The sequence below is a fragment of the Colossoma macropomum genome, unplaced genomic scaffold (genome assembly GCF_904425465.1).
Source record: "Colossoma macropomum unplaced genomic scaffold, Colossoma_macropomum, whole genome shotgun sequence".
Taxonomy (NCBI): domain Eukaryota; kingdom Metazoa; phylum Chordata; class Actinopteri; order Characiformes; family Serrasalmidae; genus Colossoma; species Colossoma macropomum.
The window spans coordinates 1-22,907 of NW_023495090.1; the positions used below are offsets into that span (position 1 = coordinate 1).

Here is a 22,907-nt window from a genome sequence, read left to right on the forward strand (position 1 = left end):
TGTGGTAGAGAGCGAATTTACAGTAAGCTTGTCAACGTGCAAATATTTATGGAGCTGAATATGTCTTTAAAACAGTAACAGTGACAATATGTCCAGTAAGTCCAAAGACAGAGAGAGAGAGAGAGAGAGAGAGAGAGAGAGAGAGAGAGAGCAGGAGGTCACTGGGTTTTATCTCTCAGCTTATCTGCTCTGGAAAAATCTTTGGAGAAAGTGAATTGCTGTACTGCACTTTCCAAAACCTGGAAAATGAAAGTTTTTCTTCAGCAAACAAGCTTTTACTGTTGTTATTAGTATTTGGGTGGGATTAGTTCTCTATGGGTGGGGGAGGGGGTAATGTAATTTTCACACGACACCCGTAAAGTTTATGAGTCATACAGGATAAGAAATTTCAGTGTAAATCAAAGAGATTGGAGTGGCTGCCTAATTTACACACTGCCTTAACAAGACAAGAAAACACGTCAAAACGTCTCATTTCACTTCGTTTACTCTAACCATCCACTTTGCTCATCTACAGTGTTTCATTAGCATCATCAGCCTGAGGATTTATAGCCAACAGTCAACATCACTGCATAAACTCAAACTGTATTTTGTCATTTTACACGTTTTAAAGGGGACCAGTATGCTCATTTTCACTGTTCATAATTTCATTTTTGGGGTCTACTTGAATAGACTTTTTTGGGGTCTACTACAGTAGATGTTTTTGGGGTCTACAGAAGGTGTCACTCACCCATAGGTAGTAGGTGAACTGCAGGGCGAAGATGGCAATGCCCTCGTTGTCAAATGAGCCGGCGACGGAGCGGGAGATGTATCCAGGCACGATGGCAATGAAGCAGGCAGCCAGCAGGGCGGCGCCCTGGCTCCACAGCTCCCCCGTCAGAAGAAATGTGGAGATGGCTGTTAGTCCACTGAACACGGGGGCCAAAAACACACAAACGTCCCGGATGTGGACAGTGATGTGGAGCAGATTCAGAGTGTAGTGGATTAGTCCTGCTGTTACCATCAGACCAGGATACACCTGAAACAAAGAAAGACACAGTGTTAGACACGGATTACAGGCCTTCAACCAAACCCAAAAACACTTTTTTTCCCCGAGTTTCAGGTCGGGTTCGTGACAGTCTTTCAGGCTCAGGCTGGGCTTGGTTTGTTTTCTACACTTAGAAAAAAAATTGTGCCTTTCAGGGTGCAAACACTCCCAGGTGGTGACCTCAAGGGTGCTTCTTCAGCCCCTTTAAAGAACATAACTGTACCATATTCTGTTACAGTTACATTGTTTAAGTTGCATTGTTCATATTTCGGGTTGCAAAAAGAGGGCACTGTGGGCAGGAGGGGCTGTAGAAGGCAAATAACAACATAAAAGGAAAGCCAAATCCTGAACCTTTTAGGCCAATCAGAAATCCTGGGTTTTTAGTCTGCAAAAAGAGGAGACGTCCTGGAAAAAGAGGATGTCTGATCCCCCTAGCTTTGACTTCATACTCTGAGTCTTCATTCCATACATTTTATTTTTTCACATTCATATTATGCTATAAAAAGGTACAAACATGCCCCCTTCCTCTCTGAAAGTGAATGCAGTGTGTGTACCTTTAAAATTTTTAAGGTTGTGCTTTAAACCCCTTCCCTAAGGGGATGAATCTGATGATTGAAAGAGAATTCAAAGAGAACTCAGTCTAAACTTGGTGAAGGACGTGTCTCTGAGGATATGAGCGAATTATCTACTATTGTCGTCACACACCGATCAGGCATAACATTATGACCACCTCCTTGTTTCTACACTCATTGTCCATTTTATCAGCTCCACTTACTATATAGGTGCACTTTGTAGTTCTACAGTTACAGACTGTAGTCCATCTGTTTCTCTGATACTTTGTTAGCCCCCTTTTACCCTGTTCTTCAGTGGTCAGGACCCCCATGGACCCTCACAGAGCAGATACTATTTGGGTGGTGGATCATTCTCAGCACTGCAGTAACACTGACGTGGTGGTGGTGTGTGAGTGTGTGTTGCGCTGGTGCGAGTGGATCAGACACAGCAGTGCTGCTGGAGTTTTTAAACACTGTGTCCACTCACTGTCCATTCTACTGAACCCTCCCACCTTGTTGGTCTACCTTGTAGATGTAAAGTCAGAGACGACTCGCAGCAGCAGCACCATATTTTAGCCTGTTTTTGTTCTCCTCACTCAATAACGACACCTCTCTCAGTTTTAACATGCTTACATGCCCCTTTATGTGAGCCTGTTCTCTTGAGAGCATCTATGCTGAAGCTTTAGCATTAGCTAGAAAACTGTAAATGGTGTTATAACTAAAGTTTGGGGGGAGGACCACGCCAGAACACTTCTGACTTCCTATCTAATTAAATAATAATAATATCTAATCTATTAAATAACCAGAGTTCGGGAGGAGGACCATAACAGAAGAACCTCATGCTTCCTATATAATGTTCTATCAACATTCATCCCTACAGTCTGTTTCCGGTGACCAGCCCACCAACTCCCCATCTCCTCCCTGTTCCTTAGTTGTCTCTCAGTTCTACCTCTGTTTATCAAGAGGTGGTCTGGTCTTCTAGCTTAAAGCAGAAGTTCTCAGAGTTCTCTCCTTTCCTTTCTCAATCACTTCTCATACTGCAATATGCTGAAGGCCTGCCCTTACAAAAAAGAGGTTTATTCAAGTGCGCTGTAAGTTTACTGCTTTTGAACTAGAAATAAGTGAGTATGAATTCAGTTTACTTTTTATGTGCTTATCTGAGACATACTGAACAAAATTATACTTAAGTCCACTTGGCTTATACTGACAAGTACACAGAAAAGTCTAAGTATATTTGGGCTATACTGTACTTAATCTTTTGATCAAGATATACTTAGGTGTGAGTAAGCATTCTTACCTTATTCATAAAGTTTAAGTATACTTGGCTTGTAGTTTGGTGGAATAGCTTAGAGTAAACAGTACATTTGTGGAGCTGATCTTTTATGCAAATTGTAAAGCAGTATAACCTGTTTGTGGGCAGTTTGTGGGACTGATTTCAGAGAGGCTGTCCTTATATTTCTTCATTAAACTCAATATTTGTTTGAAGATTATGATTTATAAAGATCCACTGGTAGTGTTCATATTAGTTAACTTTACTTAATTGCTATATATAAACTATTAGTAGTTTACTTTAAAGTGTACTTTCATAAACTAAAATGTCGGACAGAAGTATAAAACTAGTAAATGAACAGTAGAAGTTCACTTTTAGTGTAGTTCACAGTACAGTTGCAGTACAAAATAAAACTTATATGTAAACTGGTTGTCTACAAGTTTACTACTCTTATAACTAAAGTATAATTAAAGTTTTCTTTTATAAACTAAAAATTGGGCCAATTTAATCCCAAGAAGTATTGAAACAGTACACTTACAACTACTCTACCAGTACATTAATATTAGTATACTTACTGTATAAAGTATACTTGGGAAGCATACTTGAACTTTACTTAAGTTTACTTAATGAAATGAACTTTAAGGATGCTTGTTTTTTAGAAGGGTGGTCAGCCAACTGATAGCTGACAGTGCTAAATAAATAAAATCCAGCCACAGTGGAAATGTTTGATTTTGCACCATAAGGTTTTCCTACTATCAGATTAGAACTGTTAATGATGTAGAGTTATGAACATCAGCAGTGTAGGCTCATATAAACACTATATCTATATCTGAAAACTTTCAAAATGTGATGTTACATAAGTGACAGATTACAGAATCCATTAATGATTAAAAAGCTGCGTTCCCACCAGACGAGGACGAAGAGGTTGAGTCTGCTGAAGAAACACTGTGCGGTCCATCATTCCAGCTGAAGGTTCTGAGAGCGTAAAGCTCAGCTGGAGACTGAAAGACAAAAGGCCTGAGCAGATCAACACTCCACAACTGCAGCTCGCGACAAAACGCATGAATATTTCATTCCACCACCATCACCATCACCACAACGCCCCCTGTCTTCCGTTCTGACAGGTCTGCTTTGGAAGCTTGAAAGCCGCCCTGTTTGTCCTCCACCTCTGCAGTGCTGCGGCTAAAGCTCTACTCTACACGCCTCCAGACTCCACGACTTCAGACTGACATGAAGGTTTCTCTTCACGCTACAGATGAGCAGTGAACGCAGTAATGAGAGAGTAATTAAGCGCCCAATCACAGCTTCCCCTGAACCTTTAGGCCTCCCTGTGATTCCAACAGGTTGAGGAGTTAGTGGAGGTACTGCAATACATCATCCTGGCTGACGTGGATAGCAGCGATTTAAAGCTAACTACTCCTTAATAGTCTTCATTTGCTACTTTTCCAGATGTGAATACAAAAAAATGATTGTTTGCGACAGTAGTGGGTGGGTTCTTAGTAGATTTTTATCAGACATGAGCAATATATATTTGAAAAAATATATATATCTGAGTGTTAGTTTTTTTTTCACTTCCATGCCCCCCCTTCGCTTGGTAAAGCATCCTTTGGGTTTGTGAAAGGAGCTACATACATTTAACTTACTATTATTATTATTATTAAATGTGCCTGACTGTAAAATTACAGTACATTTCTGGTTTCTAGTTGAATTACTTTCACAGTAATTTAATAAACCATATTAACAGTAAATAACAGTAAAATGTGCATACTGTGACTCCACAGAGATTACTGTACTGTGATGTAGCTGTTATGTTGCTGTACATTTACGTAACAAGTACAGTAACTGCCTGTATCTTTACAAAACTGCAAAAGTAATTCAACTCAGTATCCACTAATTTGCAGACTATGTATATATATATATATATATATATATATATATATATATATATATATATATATATATGTATATATATATATATATATATACACACACACACACACACACACACACATTAGAGACACTTTAATTGGGTTCATAATTTGCAAAAACATGCCCAGAATCTACACAACAAAACAACTAAATTAATCCTGTGTAAAACTTTAAAAGTACCAAAAATAAATAAAAAAATATTTAAAATACCAAAATCTCAAAACATTTTTTTTTTTTTATTAAAATAATAAGGCCTTTTTTTTAAGAGTCATATCCCACAATGCTGTGCCGTACAGCTCAACATTAGCCTCACAGTCATTTGCTGTGTTTCACAAAAAAATAATAAATGCAGTATTCGACTGTGAAAAAGAATTAGTGTTAAATATTGTGAAATCCTGGCAATAATTAACAAGTAGGCGCAATGTGTTAAATCTGAATGGCTTAAAACAGAAACCTTTATTACTTTTATTACATTATCATCTATCTATAAAAAAGTACAGTGATATGAGTAATAAATACCAAAATGTGAGAGATCTGATGTGCTTCAGTGCAGAGATACAGAGCATCACATTTGCCTAAATGTGCAATTTTTTTCCCTCTAGATTTTCAATAAACCATAACTTTGAAAACATATATCTGTATTTTCCTATCTATTTGGCAGTTAAACATACTAAAATAAAGAATAACCCCTAAAAATATCACATCCAGCATCAGTAGCTTAAAAGTTATACAAACAAAGTGCTGAACAAAGTGCTTTTTTTTCAACACCTCTCATTTAAAGGCAACATTTAAGGCCACGCCTACTTTTAAAGCCTCTACATCTCAGAAACTAATGTAGACACACATTTCAAACTTTGTAGACTATCTTAATAATTTCCTTAAAGTATTAAGCAGATCTGACATGGTCAGTCAGTAGATCTTGAGTGATTTCACATGAACTGAGCCTGGAGTTTCTAACACAGTGGACAGTGCATGTATGTTAGACTGTAGTACTGAACTACAGACTCAGTACTTTACTCAACACACAGAGGAACAGAAAGAAGGCAGTTCAGGTCAGAGGAAGATCTATGAGGCTTAAAAATAACTCATTAATTATGAACCACTCAGGCATGGAAGAGCATAATTTCTAATCTAAAGGTCATAATGAAATACCCAGCGTGACTTCTTTGGTTAAAACATGATAAAACTTTATTTAAATGTGGATCTAACACGCCGTTGAGAGGTTATTCTCATTTAGAGCCTTTAACCCCCAGACGAAGAGAGGTATTAGTCATTTTGCTATACATTCAATTCAATTAACATAATTATTCAAATATAAATGCATAATTAATTACACACTTAGTTACACACTGAATTACATTTGCATTTAATTTACATTCTGTATTGTCAGGTTTGAATCCTCACTTCTCTGACTGTTATTCATGTTTGTTTCAGTAATATGAAATATGAGTGTTTTCAAAAACTATGGCAAAAATGTGAAAAGATTCAGCAAAACATGATTACATACAACAATAACTTTGATATAACCATTTACAATAACACATACATATATACACATATACACCAATAACGTTTTACACACATATAAACATGCATATAATCACTTGTATGTTAATAAATTGTTACTTTGAATTATATGAAGTTGCAACTGAATTTTACATATTTTATAATATACATCATAATGCTACTTTTTACAGTTAAATATTATACATTTATGAAAAGATATTTAGGTAACACTTTATTACAATTGGCCCTAATAAACTGCATCCTATTAATTACATAAAAGTTTGTTTATTACTCTTATGACAATGTAATTTTTACATTTGGATTAATTAATGGTAACATTTGAATGTTTAACAATTTACATAGAGATATATAATTAATCAATAATGTTTTTGAACAAGAAATCTAATCAATAATTATAGTTTGAGACATGCTTAAAAATTAATTATTTGATCCTCTATGACTAAATTATATGACTAAATATTAAATTCTCTAACAAAACATAAAACATTTACTTAGTTGCACAAAAACAATTATAACTGAATCCCTTATTTCTTGTTTTAAATGTTTAAATACCGATACAGGAAAATATAGAACTATTAGATAATGATTATTTGCTATATAAGGATCTGTTAACAGTTAAGTGTTACCAAAATATCTCCTCTACTTAATACAACATGTTATAAATGAAAAGTTGCATTTCAACACAATTTCTCCACTTCTTTCAATGAGCTATGTGTCAGAAATAACTTGTACAAAATTACATCATGCGTTTATCGCTGGCGATACCTGAGAATCTTCTCCTGTAAACCTCCCTGCCTGCTCAGCTGCCTTCAGGACAGTGTGATTGTCAGGAGGCCCACAGGCCTGTGTTTGGGCCCTGAGGGTGAAGTTGCCCCAGAGCTCTTGTCAGTACACAGCTGTAGGGCAGTCAAACCGCACAGAACGTCACAACACATGCAGGTAGCAAGACATGCTCGACTGCACACTGGAAAATCAAAAACCAAGAAACTTTTCTGTAAAGCTATGAACTTTCCTGCTCTGCTAAATTCTACAAGCAGTGCCGAAAAGCTCCCAGAGGCTCTCATTAGGAAGCCCTAGCCCTCCTTGGTCCCCCATCGCATGCACACCTCGCAACAACTCGCCCTACATTTTATATGAATAATTTCTCCCTCGTAGCTCACTGAAACAAGAGGAGAAAGGACCTCATTGACTGCCATAAACTCCCATAGATGCCAGAAGACCCCAATAGACTCCCATAGACTACCATTCACTATCATAAACTGCCAATGACACTCATAAACTGTCAGACCCACACTGACTCCTACAGAGTGTCACTGAATCCCTCATTGACCTTCAAAGTCTCCAACGAATTCCAAACAACTGTCATACACTCTCACTAACTTCCAGGCTTTCTTTGACTCCCATGAACTCTAACACACTCCTATTGACTTCCATTGACTCCTATAGACCCCAATAGACTCCCACAGACTACCACTGACCCCCCATTAGGCTGCTGTAAATTGGTTTTGACTCCCATATCGCTGTTGTCGGAAGAAAATCACATATCTCCAAAACAGTAACTTTACTGGAGAAGGAAAAAACATACTTTACTTTTAATGTAAGTCAATGGAACCAGACTTTTTTCCAAGTAATTTTGAGTCTTTTCTTTTAGTCCATTCATCATGAAATTTACACACGATGTAAAGGGTAACAGGTATTTTTAAATTATGTCAAAAACTGAAAACGTCAAAAATGGAGATGTGAGGTTTTCTTCCGACAACAGAGATATACTCATTGTATTCCATAGACTACCACAGGCTCCCATAGACTGCCACTGACTACCTCTGACTCTCGTAGCTCACTGAAACAAGAGAAATGATCTCCCACTGACTGCCATAAACTCCCACTACTGATGACTACTGATGACTCCAATAGACTTCCACCGACCGCCCCGACATCTAGTGACTGCTATAGACTCTCACTCCCACAGACTTCAACAGACTCCCACTGATGCCCATAGACTCTCGTTGACTTTCAAAGACTTCAATAGCGTCCCATTGATTTCCAAACACTCTCAGTGATCCCCACAGAGTCAAAAAGATTCCCAGGAGAATCCTATAGACTGCCATTGACTGCCACAGACTGCTGCTTCTATAGATTCTCTCTGACTCCCAATAAATCACATTTGGTCACATTGAGAGACATTGACTTCAACAGACTCCCATGGGCCGCTGTTGACTCCCACTGGCTCTCACAGACTCTGCCATTGACTCCTATAGACTCCCATTCTTAAAAGCTGTCTCAACACATTTTTCCCATCTAATCAGAAAAAGAAGGGACGTATTTCCTTCCCTTAGGAATGGGGAGATGAGGGAGGACAGAGGAAGAGAAGAACAGACAGGGGAATAAGGAGAGTTCTCTGGAGAATGCTCTAACAGACATAGTACAATTATTACATTACTGCCATGTTTGTGTCACCTTTCAACATTAAAAAAGTGTTATGATTGTTATAATTGACTACAATTAATTCCATAATGTATCTATGCACAAAAAATGGCAAAATGACAAAAACCCAAGTTGCATAACTGAAACGGAATATTCGTTGCGTAAACTTGGAAAAGCTCTTTGAAAAACAGGACGACTCTGTCCTGAGAAAACCTCAGAAAAGACTTTACAATATAATTTTTGGTCCATATGGGATGCAAACATTTCCATTTATGCTTTCGAGGCACTTCACAGCCCTGTGAGCCAAATAATCACATCCAAACACCTGGAGGGTTCATGATGATTCGGCTAAAACTCCGTACACAGGAGGTGAAATGTGAAAGTGTTTAATGACAAAAGGAAGGAAAGTTCTATGATCTCTTTGCTGCGTCCTGTATGAAACAACATGCTTTGTGTCATTAAAGCTGAAGTGCATGCAAACACATACACTCTAGTGTGGTGTTTCCATGTTCTTGTGCTTGTATTTTCCTTGTGGAGAGAAGAATGCGGTCTCCGGAAGCTTTAAAAACATTTTGAAAAACATGCACAGAAAGTTTCCACTGTTCTGGCAGAAGGTGAAATATCACTCACTCCCATTGATTCCTCTAATCTCCTATACACTCCCACCTTACCCCTTTAATATCCCCAAGACTCCTAAACACTGACACTGACTACATTATCTCGCAGACTCCCAATGGACTTCAGTATCATATAAACTCTAGCAGACTCCACTCAACTCCCATAGACTGCCACTGACCCCCACAGACTGTTATTGACTAACAACGACTCCCACAGACTCCCATAGTCTAAATAATCATACATTGACTGCCATTGATTTCCCTGATCTCCCACAGATGCCTACTGGCTGGAAAAGAATGTCACATACTCCCATTCACTACCATTAGACTCCCATAAACAGCCATTGACTCCAGAGACTGCTGCTGAGTCCCACTGACTCTCACAGAAGGCAAATGACTCCCATAGACTCTAACTGAACCCAAATTACCACTCTCTGACACCCATAGATTCCAACAGACTCCCATATACTCTCATAAACTTCCATAGATTCCAATTTAAAAGTCCCATTTAAACTCATATAAGACTCTCATTTGCCAATACAGACACTCATTGAGTCCTATGTAACACTATTTGACACCCATAGACTCTAACAGACTCCCATATACTCCCATAAAATTCCACAGATTCCCATTTAAACTAAAATAAGAATCCCATTTATCAATACAAACTCAATGAGAGCCTGTACTGGTAAATGGGAGTTTTATTGGAGTTTAAATGGGAATCTATGGCCTCTTTTCTTACAGAAAGCAATTGACTCTCAGTGACTCTCAGACTCTAACTGACCTAAAAATGTCACTCACTGACACCCATAGACTCTAACAGACTCCCATAAACATCCATAGATTCCCCTTAAAACTCCTATAAGACTCCCATTTGCCAATACAGACTCTCATTGAGTCCTATGCAACACTAATTGCACCCATAGACTCTAACAGACTTCCATATACTCATTTACCCCTATGGACTCTTACTGATTCAAACATACTCTTATTGACTCCCCCAAAGACTCCCATAGACTCCCATTCTTCTAAGGTGTCACATTAATGTATGTTTCACATCTAATCAAAGCCACAAGACTAAGAAGGGCACTGTGTATCTTCCCCTCAGCAATGGAGGATGGGGGAAGAGAGATGAGAGGTGTTATGTGGCATGGAGTCACAGGCAGAGGAGATAAGCTCCAAGAAAGAAAATTAATGAGAGCCGTCTCAGTCATCACCTACAGACGGAAAGAGATACCGATACACAGAGTATCCTGATCACTATCAGTGCTGCATACGTAAGAAGATAAATACATACAGTTTCTTTGCTTACTGTCATTATGGGTTGTCATCACACATACTGTATTTCTGTAATTACTTTCTCGAGTATGTTCAGATCTAAACAGCCACATTTTACTATGTTTTGGCAACTCTGGGCCTCATTCACCAGTACCTTGATAATTTTTTCTTAAATGTGTTCTTAAGAAAGATCCTAAGGAAAAGTCTACGTCAGATTCATGACGTGTTCTTAAAGCACAGAACTGCTCTCACCTTCATGGTCTTGAGTGTGTGTAGACTCTGTAGAACAAATCCCAAATAAGAAATCATTGGTGAATGTCAGAATCTGCGTAAGTGGGTTTTACGAAGAAATTTCTTCTTACAAATGGTTGGTGGATGAAGGCCAGTGTTCTCAGTACACTGATTGCGGTATTGCTATTCTGAATTGAAATAAACTGCAGGAGAAGGAGCAGTACAGTGCAAATCTACTGAGAGGATGTGCTAGAGGTGAATGGAAGGGAATACGGGTGAGATTAAATTACCTGAGACAGCCAGGAGACCTCATGACCCTGCTGCACTCATCTCACCTTTTCCCATCACCCCCACTGACCACACTTACAGAAAATACCCAACATCAACCACAATCTCATACACTAGATTAAAACATGGACATGTGAAGCTTGAAACAGATATTAACGTATATACAGTAACGTAGTACAGAGTCCTGGTACAGAGCTCCCGCTGCTGTTTTACATTCCTAACAACTAACCCAAACCTGCTGAACTGTGACTTGTATTCACAGTCAGCGACCGTGGCATGTGCCTGTCCCCTGGGCCCCGATGGCAGCCGCATGAGTCGGCAAGAAGGCGGGGCCCAAACTCCGAGTGACGATGCAGCCCTGCGGGGATGGCGGAGAGAGGAGAACTGCAAGTAAGTGGGGGATGGCGTGCAACGCCTGCCTCCTGGGCGCCGCCTCTGGTCCTGCAGTGAGGCCACTTTAATTTGCTGTACATTCGACCTGGGTGGCTGAGCTGCGGGACAGTGATGGGGAGGCGGAGCAACAAGCCCTTGGCTGCCCTTAATGAGAGCCAGCTGTTGCTGCTCTGGCAAAAGGCTGCTGCGACCATCAATCCTGCCTCCATCATCCTTCTTGAGCCCGGAGTAGCACATGATGTGCTACAGTGACGTATCTAGAACTTCCAGAACGACTAACGAGACATTGGACCCACCCTTTGTAAATCAAAACATTGATTGCTTGATTCCTTTGTCACTTCCTATTTTAATATAACGATTAAGGCCTTTTGTCCAGCTCCTTAAGTCCTAACCAACGGGAGAGCTCACCTGTATCCTAATATACCACAGAGAAAGCAATCCTGGGGCCGTATGACAGACTTTTCCTATCTCTTGTCCTGAGTTAAGATCTGAGAAGGTCGAAATACGATTTCATCTTACAGAAGCAAATCTTAATTTAGGAATTTTATCCTAAATTTTACAGAATGTTATCATATCTGAAGGTACATGCAAACATGTAATCAAAATAACATTAAAAGTATAAGTTCATTAGCAGAGGCATAGTCAAGGGATGGCCAGCACCACCCCAACGAGGCTTTACCACCCCTCGGGCCACCCCACCCCAGCTATAATCAGTAAAGCGGTCACTACAGAAAAGCTGCCCTAGCTGCACTGTGCAAAAGGTTAGATTCACAATAACAATCTATCATCGGGGCAATTACCAATCAACTATAAGACTCTGACCATGCTGCATCCAAGAATCAATACAGCTCTCTGAGTTAAACTACTCTGCTAAGCAGACAGGAGAGAACGCTGCTTAAAACCTTTATGCAGGTTCATTTTGTTTAATTAGGCAGCAAATGTTGGTTTAATTTATTGACAAAACACATCGATATAGTGCAGTACTTCTGTTGTCGTGGGCAGACCAAGTATTAAAAATTAAACACGATTTTATGACAGCAGTGTTTATACCTTGGTAACTGGTAATATTCCTGGCACATGAGACATCAATCTTGTTGAAGAATTTATGGTAAACCTGACATGCCATAACACACATACTGCCACACTTCATATAGGATCAGTGTGTCTGAGGTCACAGCAAACCTGCTGTGAAAGTGGCCACCAGTCCAAAGACAACCAAACAAACCTCAGTGCAAAATGTGCCTTGATTGGACCACAAAATGCCTGCACAGCGCATCTGAAATCAACATGTGATGTACTAAGACTGCAGTTGACGGTTAGATGCGAATGCGTCTGATCTGCCCCTGAAACTGGAGCACAAGGCTCAGCAGATCAGGCCCTCGCTGTCTTGCCTGTGCTTGCGTGGGCGTGAAAGGTTTCAGTGGTTTTGCAGCAGTGAAAGGAAGAACTGTTGCAGTAACTTTAAAGAAAGAGTTGGTCAGTGAGCCACAGCAGATGAGCTAAAGGCTATTTCTGTCCACTGCCTCGCAGATCCATTACAGAACAGAACTGCTTTCACTCTGACATTTGTGCTGATCTGAAGAATGTAAATGTAGACTCAATATAACAAGACCGAATTAATGTCTTATAAATGTGAGTCAAATATCCACTAACTGGCCACTTTATTAGAAACACCTACCTTGAGCTTCCACTAATTGGCCACTTTATTAGAAACACCTACCTTGAACATCCACTAACTGGCCACCTTATGACTGCCATCTACCTTATAGGTCACTATATACATGCAGAGTTACAGTCTGTCTAACTGTACAACTTTATGGTGGAGCTACAAAGAAGAGATTTCTGATACAGTAGACAGTGAGAAAGTTGTGTAAATATACTTTGTTCTTTTCCTCTTAAACTCTTACAACTGCAATACTGCAATGTTCATTGTACAGTCCCAACATTTCACTCTGTTATAGTTTAAAAGACTCTACGTTCAACGTATTATTCTTTAATATTACCAAAAAACAAGCTTTGATAGTAAGAATCTACCACTTCTTGTCCAGCCAGTAAAGCGGCATGAATTGAATAGAATTATATTCCTTTCTAAAAAAAAACATCTGCATGACGAGAGCAACGTCTCAGCAACAGTGCACTTTAAGACTGCATGTGATTAGAAGCTCCAGTTATCCTGAGCTGTTTGGCCTCTTGAGTGAACTGTAGCAGAACAGGGCAGCATCATGTAGCACACGGTAATGAAAATACACCAAGTCACAATCACAGTCACCCCACAATCTGGGGGAGGGGCCATGTCCTTAATCCTGTCCTCAGAATAGAGAGAGAGAGAGAGAGAGAGAGAGAGAGAGAGAGAAAGAGAGAGAGAGAGAGAGAGAGAGAGAGAGAGAGAGAGAGAGAGAGAGAAACAGCCCTTGCCTCAGGCACAGTGGGAGGTTGCAATCTCTAAAAAAGAGACTCAAACACAGAAATGAAAGCAAGAAAAAGAAGAGATCAAACAGACTCAGATCAGATCAAACAGACTCAACCAAACAGACTCAGATTAGACCAGACACATTCAAATCAGACCAATCTGACTCAGATCAGACCAAACAGGCTCAGATCAGACCAAACAGACTCAGATTAGACCAGGCTAAAATCAGACCAACCAGACTCAGATCAGACCAAACAGGCTCAGATCAGACCAAACAGACTCAGACCAAACAGACTCAGATTAGACCAGACTAAAATCAGACCAAACAGACTCAGATCAGACCAAACAGGCTCAGATCAGACCAAACAGGCTCAGATCAGGCCAGACTAACATCAGACCAAACAGACTCAGGCCATATCAAACAGACTCGGACAAGACCAGACTTATATTACACTTAGACCAAACAGACTCAGATGAAACAAAAAAGACTCAGACCAGACCAAACCAACTCACATCAGACTAAAATCAGACACACATCAGATTAAGCTGACTCAGATCAGACCAAACTCAGACCGGACCAAGATTCAGAAAAAATCAAACCAAACATACTTGGATCTGACCAAAGAGACTCAGATTACACTTAGACCAAAAAAGACTAAGATCAGGCCAGGCTAAGATCAAACTCAAACCAGACCAAACAGATTCATACCAGATTAACCTGACCCAAATCAGATCAAACAGACTCAGATCACACCAAACAGACTCAGACCAGACCAGATTAAAACCAGACCAAACTGACTGATATCATATTAAGCTGACTCAGGTCAGACCAAACTCAGACCAGACCAAAACCACTCAAAGTCAAACCAAACACACTCTGATCTGACCAAAGAGATTCAGACCAGACCAGACCTAGATCAGATCACACTAAAACCAGACCAAACAGACTCATGTCAGATCAATCTGACTTAGATCAGACCAAACACACTCAGATCTGACCAAAGAGATTAAGATTACACTTAGACTAAACAGACTCAGATCAGATCAAAGTCAGATCAGACCAAACAGACTCAGACCAGACCAAAATGACCTAGATCAGACTAGACTCAGATCAGAACAGTCAAATCTGACCAAAAAGAGTCAGATCACACCAAACAGACTCAGTTCAGACTCAAATCAGAGCAAAGAGTTTCTGATTAGACCAGAAAGACTTAGACAGACCCAGATCAGACTCATATCATTTCAAACAGGCAGACAGGATCAGATCACACTCACAACAAAGCAAACAGACTTTAGGTCAGAAGGCAAGTATAAGCTCAGGTGAAATCAGGTTCCCATAGTTACCAAACCTACTCCAGCTCCGAGTGCTTATTCACCTAAAGTACCAGTCAAAATGGACACATCTACACATGGAAGGTCTGCTTGATTTTCTGTATTTTAACTATTTTTCGCATTTTAGAATAAAACCTAAGACATCAAAGCAATGGAAAAATGTATGTAATTATGTAGTGAATAAATGAATGAATGAATACCTTTTGGTGACACTATCCCCCACCCCCTTCACCCCCCCGTTATATGGGAGTGATTAGAACGGCAGCGTTTCTTTAAAAGCTCAATAACACTGCTAAAAAGCTAACGGTGTGAAAAGCCACAGCCGTTCCAGAGTGCGCTTCCTCCAGACGTCTCTACCCTGAGATAAAGAGAGAGGCTTATAAAGATTTCTCTGGCCCCTGGAGGCGGCTAAACTCAGTAAATGGTAAAGTGCATTTAAAGGAAAAACATTTAGAAGAAGAAGAAAAAGATCACATTCAGACTGCAGCGGGCAGATTGGGTGATAACCTGCAGCCCGCCGCAAAGTGATTCCCCTTAGTGTGAGTGGTCCTGCATATAAAATCTCCCCAGGGTGATATTTTAGCAGCGCTAGTGGATGAATGGGCTTAACTCACCGTCCCGCCAACAATCCGGCCCAGAGGATACCACGCCCGCTCATCAAACCAGTTCAGGAACTCGTAGAAGCCATTTGTGGTCAGATGGTGTGTTGATCTGTAGTTAAACCTAAAGAGAGAGAGAGTCAGGTATTAACGTTTTCATATATAATATACACTGTTTCAAAACACCAGCTGCCCCTTACTTTGAGTGAACATTTCATGACAGATGGACCAACAGAAAAGGTCCAAGATTTCTGAGAATATCATCTTGTTACATTAACATAGGTCAAAGTTATGACCGTTTTTTTCCTTCTCTTGTATAGTTTTCAGGAAATATCTCTGAGGTGATTATTAGATATGATAGTCCAGTTGTATAAGGAAGGAGAAAGTCACAGGAAAATAAAATACGAGTTTCCAAAATCTGTTCAAAAACTGATAAAAGCTACAGAGAAAATGTTCCTCCTAACAACCACCTGGAAGAGCTGGTCGACCCCAAAACTGCCCCCATCAGATAAACAGCACTTAAAGCTTTCATCTCTGAGAGAGAGGAGAAAATCAAGCTGCTTCAGATCTGAAAACATCCACAGGTGTTTCTGTCCATCCTTCCACTGTGAGAAGACGACTCAGCGCTGTGGGTCTGAAAGGATGTGTAGCTGATCAAGAAGAACCTCACTGAGAAAAGGAGACGGACACATCAAACAAAGAAGCTGAACGATGGACTGACCACCCCAGAGTCCAGACCTCAACACCACTGAATGTGTTTGATTACTTCAGAAAATGATCAACCAGCTTCTGAGACTGAACTTTGGAGGTGTGTCTGCAGATTCTTTGAGGAACTGAAAGTGAGTCTCCTGGAAGCTGGAGTGAAGGTGAAGAGTGACTCTCTGAACACTCACACAGCTGAGAGTAGAGTTTTTCTGTAAAATTATTTGTTAAATGTGTCTTTTGCTTTTTTCCCCCAACCAACAAATTAGTGACCTACTACTTAATAGCCTTCTGACTGAAAATGAAATTGCTCTGTCTTTGGAGAGTCCTGCGTAAAAATACAAATGGATCAATACAAATGGTCCAAAATTGCTCAATAGAATAAAGCCTTGTTTCACCTCTGAGACATTAGGCTCTGTTATGACAGCCATGATTTATATATCAGGAGTTAAAATACAAACACGACTGTTGCTCCATACAGAGACTGTATCCTTCCACACACTTTATTTGGCAGTAAAGCCCATCGAGATAAAACTGAGAAACAGAAGGGTGAAGAGAGAGAGCGAGCGAGAGAGCGAGAGAGAGAGAGGGATACAGAAAGAGAGTCAACAAAAGGCTGACTGAGTTGAAGCCACTCTGCTCCATCTGTCTGTCACAAGCAAAGTCATAATTTTCCAACTGCTGAATATGCAAATGAAACGACCTTCTCCTTCAGTGTAATTATTACCACACTTAACATAATCGTTTTAATCGTTTGGAGCTTTTCTTTTTTACAAGCACGTCACTCTGAAGTTACCGCTTCAGGGAGAAAGAGCTGTTTAAATTTAAGGGCTCTATGTTTAAAGTCCTTAAAACAAGTGGGGTAGCAGTCAGAGATACTAAATCACTATTGACACGCAACGGTCATCAGGGGAAACTCGCTACAACTGACCTACACCTCTATACCTGACCCGAATCTGTCCCCTATAACTGACCCACCACTGACCTCTATACCTGACCTACATCTGTCCTCTACAACTGACCCATACTTGACCTCTATACCTCATCTACATCCATTCTCTGTGCGTGACCCATACCTGACCTTTTTAAATAACCTGCAGCTATTCTCTATAACTGACCTACACCTGTCCTCTATACCTGACCTGAATTTGTCCCCTATAACTGACCCACCACTGGCCTCTATACCTGACCTACACCTGACCAACATCTGTCCTCTATACCTGACCTTCATCTGCCCTCTGTAACTGACCCACACTTTTCCTCTATACCTGACCTACACCTGTCATCTATACCTGACCTACATCTATTGTCTATACTGACCTGCGCCTGTCCTCCATATCTGACCCACACCTGCCCTCTATACTTGACCTGCACCTGACCTGAATCTGTCCTATATACCTGACCTGAATCTATCATTTATAACCTGACCTTCATCTGCCTTCTGTAACTGACCCACATTTGCCCTCTATACCTGACCCACACCTGCCCACTGTACTTGACCTACACCTGTCCTCTATACCTGACCTGCCTCTGTTGTCTATACTGACCTGCCTGTCCTCCATATCGGACCCACACCTGTCCTCTATACCTGACCTGCCTCTGTTGTCTATACTGACCTGCCTGTCCTCCATATCGGACCCACACCTGTCCTCTATACCTGACCTGCCTCTGTTGTCTATACTGACCTGCCTCTGTTGTCTATACTGACCTGCCTGTCCTCCATATCGGACCCAGACCTGTCCTCTATACCTGACCTGCCTCTGTTGTCTATACTGACCTGCCTGTCCTCCATATCGGACCCACACCTGTCCTCTATACCTGACGTGCCTCTGTTGTCTATACTGACCTGCCTGTCCTCCATATCGGACCCACACCTATCCTCTATACTTGACCTACACCTGTCCTTTGTACAAGACCCACATCTGTCCTGACATCTGTCCTACGTAAATAACCTGCATCCGTCCTCTATAATTAACCTGCACCTGTCCTCAATAACTGAGCAACAACTGTCCTTTATAAATAACCTCTACCTGTCTTCCATAACTGACCCTCACAATAGTCAAAGTCTACAACGTGTAGCACAATGAGATTAAACTTTCTGTCAGACAGAACGCAGGAATAATAAGTCTCTTGCCTTGTGTCCGCTGGGAAATTAGCACTGGACAGAACATCTGCAGTGTTTCTGAACAGATTTAAAAGCCCAGTGAACCAGAACACAATCAGCATCTCAGACACTAACACTTCTGCTTCTCCTGTTAAAGTCCACAGCTGTCTGTTTAAACTGCATTTCATCCAAACAAACATGCTTTTTTACATCTGAATAAGCAGAAGTCATGAAGAACTTCCAGTCCAGCTGCTTTTCAACAAGTTCTGTCGCGTTTTAAGGGTCTGTGGAGGAGAGATACAAGACCATCTGTTTTCAGTGAGAGTCCATTAAACAGCACTTCATCTGATCAAACACGCTGTTAAAAAACTAAACGCACAAAGCCAAAAACAGGCCGCATTTTTACAAGAGCAGAGCCATCTGTATTCTCTTCACAGTCCAGCACACGAGGAGAGAAAGAAACCGAGCTGTCCAGACTGACCAGCTGCAGCAACAGTCCAGCAATACAACTCCAAACCAGCCTGGAGATGATCTGACAGCAGAAACACAGCACAGTCACTTTCCTTCAGTCAGAAACAGAGTCTGACTGATCTGTCACTCTTTTAGAACTATCACCACATTCATTTCCGTTTTTTAGAATTTACATCATTGGCAACAATGTCTTCAGATTTTATGGAATTCTGATTAGTTCAGAATGTCTATTCGCTTTGAATTCTGATTCTAAATTATTTTCTTTTGTCAAATTCTGAATATTTTTATTTCTGTTGAAAATTCTGCACAGAATTCTGATTCGAAATTACATTTTTATCAAATTCTGTATCGTTAAATTTCTTTAAAAAATTATATTCTGTATAGAATTCTCATTCTATCAAATTCCTTTATCAAATTCTGAGTCTTTTAATTTTTTAAAAAAAAAAAATCTATTCTGTGGAGAATTCTGATTCTAAATTATTTTCTTTTGTCAAATTCTGAATATTTTTATTTCTGTTGAAAATTCTGCACAGAATTCTGATTCGAAATTACATTTTTATCAAATTCTGTATCGTTAAATTTCTTTAAAAAATTATATTCTGTATAGAATTCTCATTCTATCAAATTCCTTTATCAAATTCTGAGTCTTTTAATTTTTCAAAAAAAAAAAATCTATTCTGTGGAGAATTCTGATTCTAAATTTCTTTTCTTTTATCAAATTCTGAATTTTTAAATTTATTTAAAAAATTTTATTCTGTATAGAATTCTGATTTTAAATTATTTTCTTTTGTCAAATTCTGAATCTTTTAATTTCTTTTGAAAATTCTATTCTGTGTAAAATTCTGATTCTAAATTACTTTCATTTATTAAACGCTGACTCTTTTCATTTCTGTTTAAAATTCTGTTCTGCATAGAATTGAGATTCTACATTTTTTTTCTGATGAAAATTCTGACTTTCTATAAGATCCTATCCTATTTAGAATTTCGAATCCAAAGAACCAGCAAGTTAAAAAAAAAAAACAGAAAACATTCTATTTTTATTTGTGTTTGTTTATTCATGTGCAAAAAGCAAGAGGTCAAAAACCGGAAGGATACAAGGAGAATCCATTATCATAAACAGACACAGAGAGAAGAGGCAGAACCTTTTTTACAGGGGAAAACAGACACTAACAAAGCCAGGCTTTACAGGAACTTCCTCTCTTTTCGTCTCAAGATCTGACAGGTCAAGATTCTTGTATTACAGAAGCAAATCTGATCATAATTTAGGAATTTTGTCTTATCTGACAGCATCTTATCTCCAGTTAGGGAATCTTAATCTACTCGATCAAAGTCGACAATCAACTGTCATGTCTGTTTCCTAGCAACCAACCAAAGCAGCGTTTTACAGTAGAAATATTGGAGCTCATTATGCTGGTAGTGAACTATGCTGCTGACTCAGCTGCGTAAAAACCATAGAAACGGACCTTAAACAGAAGTGAGGACCCTGTTGGGGTTCATCCTAAAGTTAGGACAGGATTTAGGAGGTTCAGTCTAGTTAGGATGTTTGTGTGATGCTGTTTTCTTATCTGGAGTTCATGATGAGATTATGAAGGTAGGAACTGTTATTCTGGAATAGCTACTGTCCGAAATTCAGTCTGTACTGAAGTCGTCATGGAGACCAAGAAGTTTCTGTAATACGGACCCTGGACTACAAAACAGGCACGTGGCCACTTTATCAGAAACCCCTCTCCCGTAGCTCATCTGCTGATGCACAGTTTGTGTTAGTCAGCCTCTGTTCCTTCATCAGTGGTCAGTTTCTGAGTTGCTCTTGTCTGGAATTTGTAATAAAGTAGACTTCCAGTGGAACATAAGGACAAAGAGGAGCACTCACTTTGCTCTGAGAGGAGCAGTTACAGAAGCCCTCAGGAGAGAACACAGAGCTAAGATTACTGTACTGTGTGGGTGTGCTGACCAAATAGAGAGGACCATCCACTCAGCAGTAAGTGTGTCCACTCGCTGTGAATGAGCAGAGAACGAGGAGCTCTATAAAAGTCCTTCACGCTCATCTCACAGCTCATACAGTCCCAATTTACTCCCTCTGTCAACAACAGCTACACCTGGCGGAGTATGTCCACTTGTTCATAAAATTCATACATACATATACATACATACACCATCTAAACCGCTTATCCTTCTGGGTCACGGTGGGGTGCTGGAGCCTATCCCAGTTGTCATTGGGCAGAAGGCAGGATACACCCTGGACAGGTCGCCAGTCCATCACAGGGCAGACAGACAGAGAGACATACACAGTCACACACTCACTCACACCTAGGGGCAATTTTAGCATGTCCAATCAGCCTGACTGCATGTCTTTGGACTGTGGGAGGAAACCGGGGTACCCGGAGGAAACCCACGCAGACACGGGGAGAACATGCAAACTCCGCAGAGAGAGGACCCCGGTCGCCCGGCCTGGAATCGAACCCAGGCCACAGCGCTACCCACTGCACCACCGTGCCGCCCATAAATTTCATATAAAATTATTATTATTATTATAATTATTATAATACATTCAAATATTTTAATTAAGTAGCCAGAGAGTTGAAGTCCAAGATAGGTGTTTCTAATAAAGTGGCCAGTTAGTGAAATTCCAAGGTAGGTGTTTCTAATAAAGTGGCCAGTGAGTGGAAGCCCAAGGTAGGTGTTTCTAATAAAGTGGCCAGTGAGTGGAAGCCCAAGGTAGGTATTTCTAATAAAGTGGCCAGTTAGTGGAAGTACAAGGTAGATGGACATTATAAACTGACATCTCTATATGTGTGTGTATATATATATATATATATATATATATATATATATATATATATATGTATATATATATATATATATATATATATTCATATACAAGAGAAAAAGTTCGGTTTAATGTGTAGTCCAGCTGTGAGACGCTCAGTGTGAAAATGTTTAAAAGTGTTTAAAAGCGGAGTGAAATTTCCTTCAGGTGTTTCTACAGCAGGGACAAAGATTTATAGGGCAGAAAACAAATAAAAACAAACAAACATAACTAACAGCTACAGTACAGAGAGAGAGAGAGAGACAGAGAGAGAGAGATACAGAATGAGAGAGGCGTGAGGAAAGGAAAGGAACAGAGAGACTATTGCTCTTTATGCAAGAGAGAGACTATTCTTTATGGGAGAGAGAGAACAAGAGAGAGAGAGTCTACTGTTCTTTATATGAAAGAGAGAACGAGAGAGAGAGAGACTATTGTTCTTTATGAGAGAGAGAGAACGAGAGAGAGAGAGACTATTGTTCTTTATGAGAGAGAGAGAACGAGAGAGAGACTATTGTTCTTTACGAGAGAGAGAGAATGAGAGAGACTCTTGTTCTTTATGAGATATAGAGAACGAGAGAGAGAGACTATTGTTCTTCATAAGAGAGAGAGAACGAGGGAGAGAGAGAGAGACTATTGTTCTTTATGAGAGAAAGAGAACGAGAGAGAGAGACACTGTTGTTCTTTATGAGATATAGAGAACGAGAGAGAGAGACTATTGTTCTTCATAAGAGAGAGAGAACGAGGGAGAGAGACACTGTTGTTCTTTATGAGATATAGAGAACGAGAGAGAGAGACTATTGTTCTTTATGAGAAAGAGAGAACGAGAGAGAGAGACTATTGTTCTTTATGAGAAAGAGAGAACGAGAGAGAGAGACTATTGTTCTTTATGAGAAAGAGAGAACGAGAGAGAGAGAGACTGTTGTTCTTTATGAGATATAGAGAACGAGAGAG

At 39.9% G+C, this 22,907-nt stretch overlaps 1 protein-coding gene across 1 annotated transcript in view; it reads right to left on the reverse strand.

The window, feature by feature from the left end:
* Positions 1-727: 727 nt before the first annotated feature.
* The window catches only part of LOC118801004 (dolichyl-diphosphooligosaccharide--protein glycosyltransferase subunit STT3B-like), a gene marked incomplete at its 3' end in the record, with an annotated part of 111,061 nt that continues 88,881 nt past the window's right edge, over positions 728-22,907 (reverse strand). The window contains exons 2-3 of the mRNA XM_036561177.1: positions 15,889-15,997; positions 728-1,015 (exon numbers count right to left, since the gene is read on the reverse strand). Coding sequence (XP_036417070.1) covers positions 728-1,015; positions 15,889-15,997 — 397 coding nt within the window. The remainder of the gene's footprint in view (positions 1,016-15,888; positions 15,998-22,907) is intronic.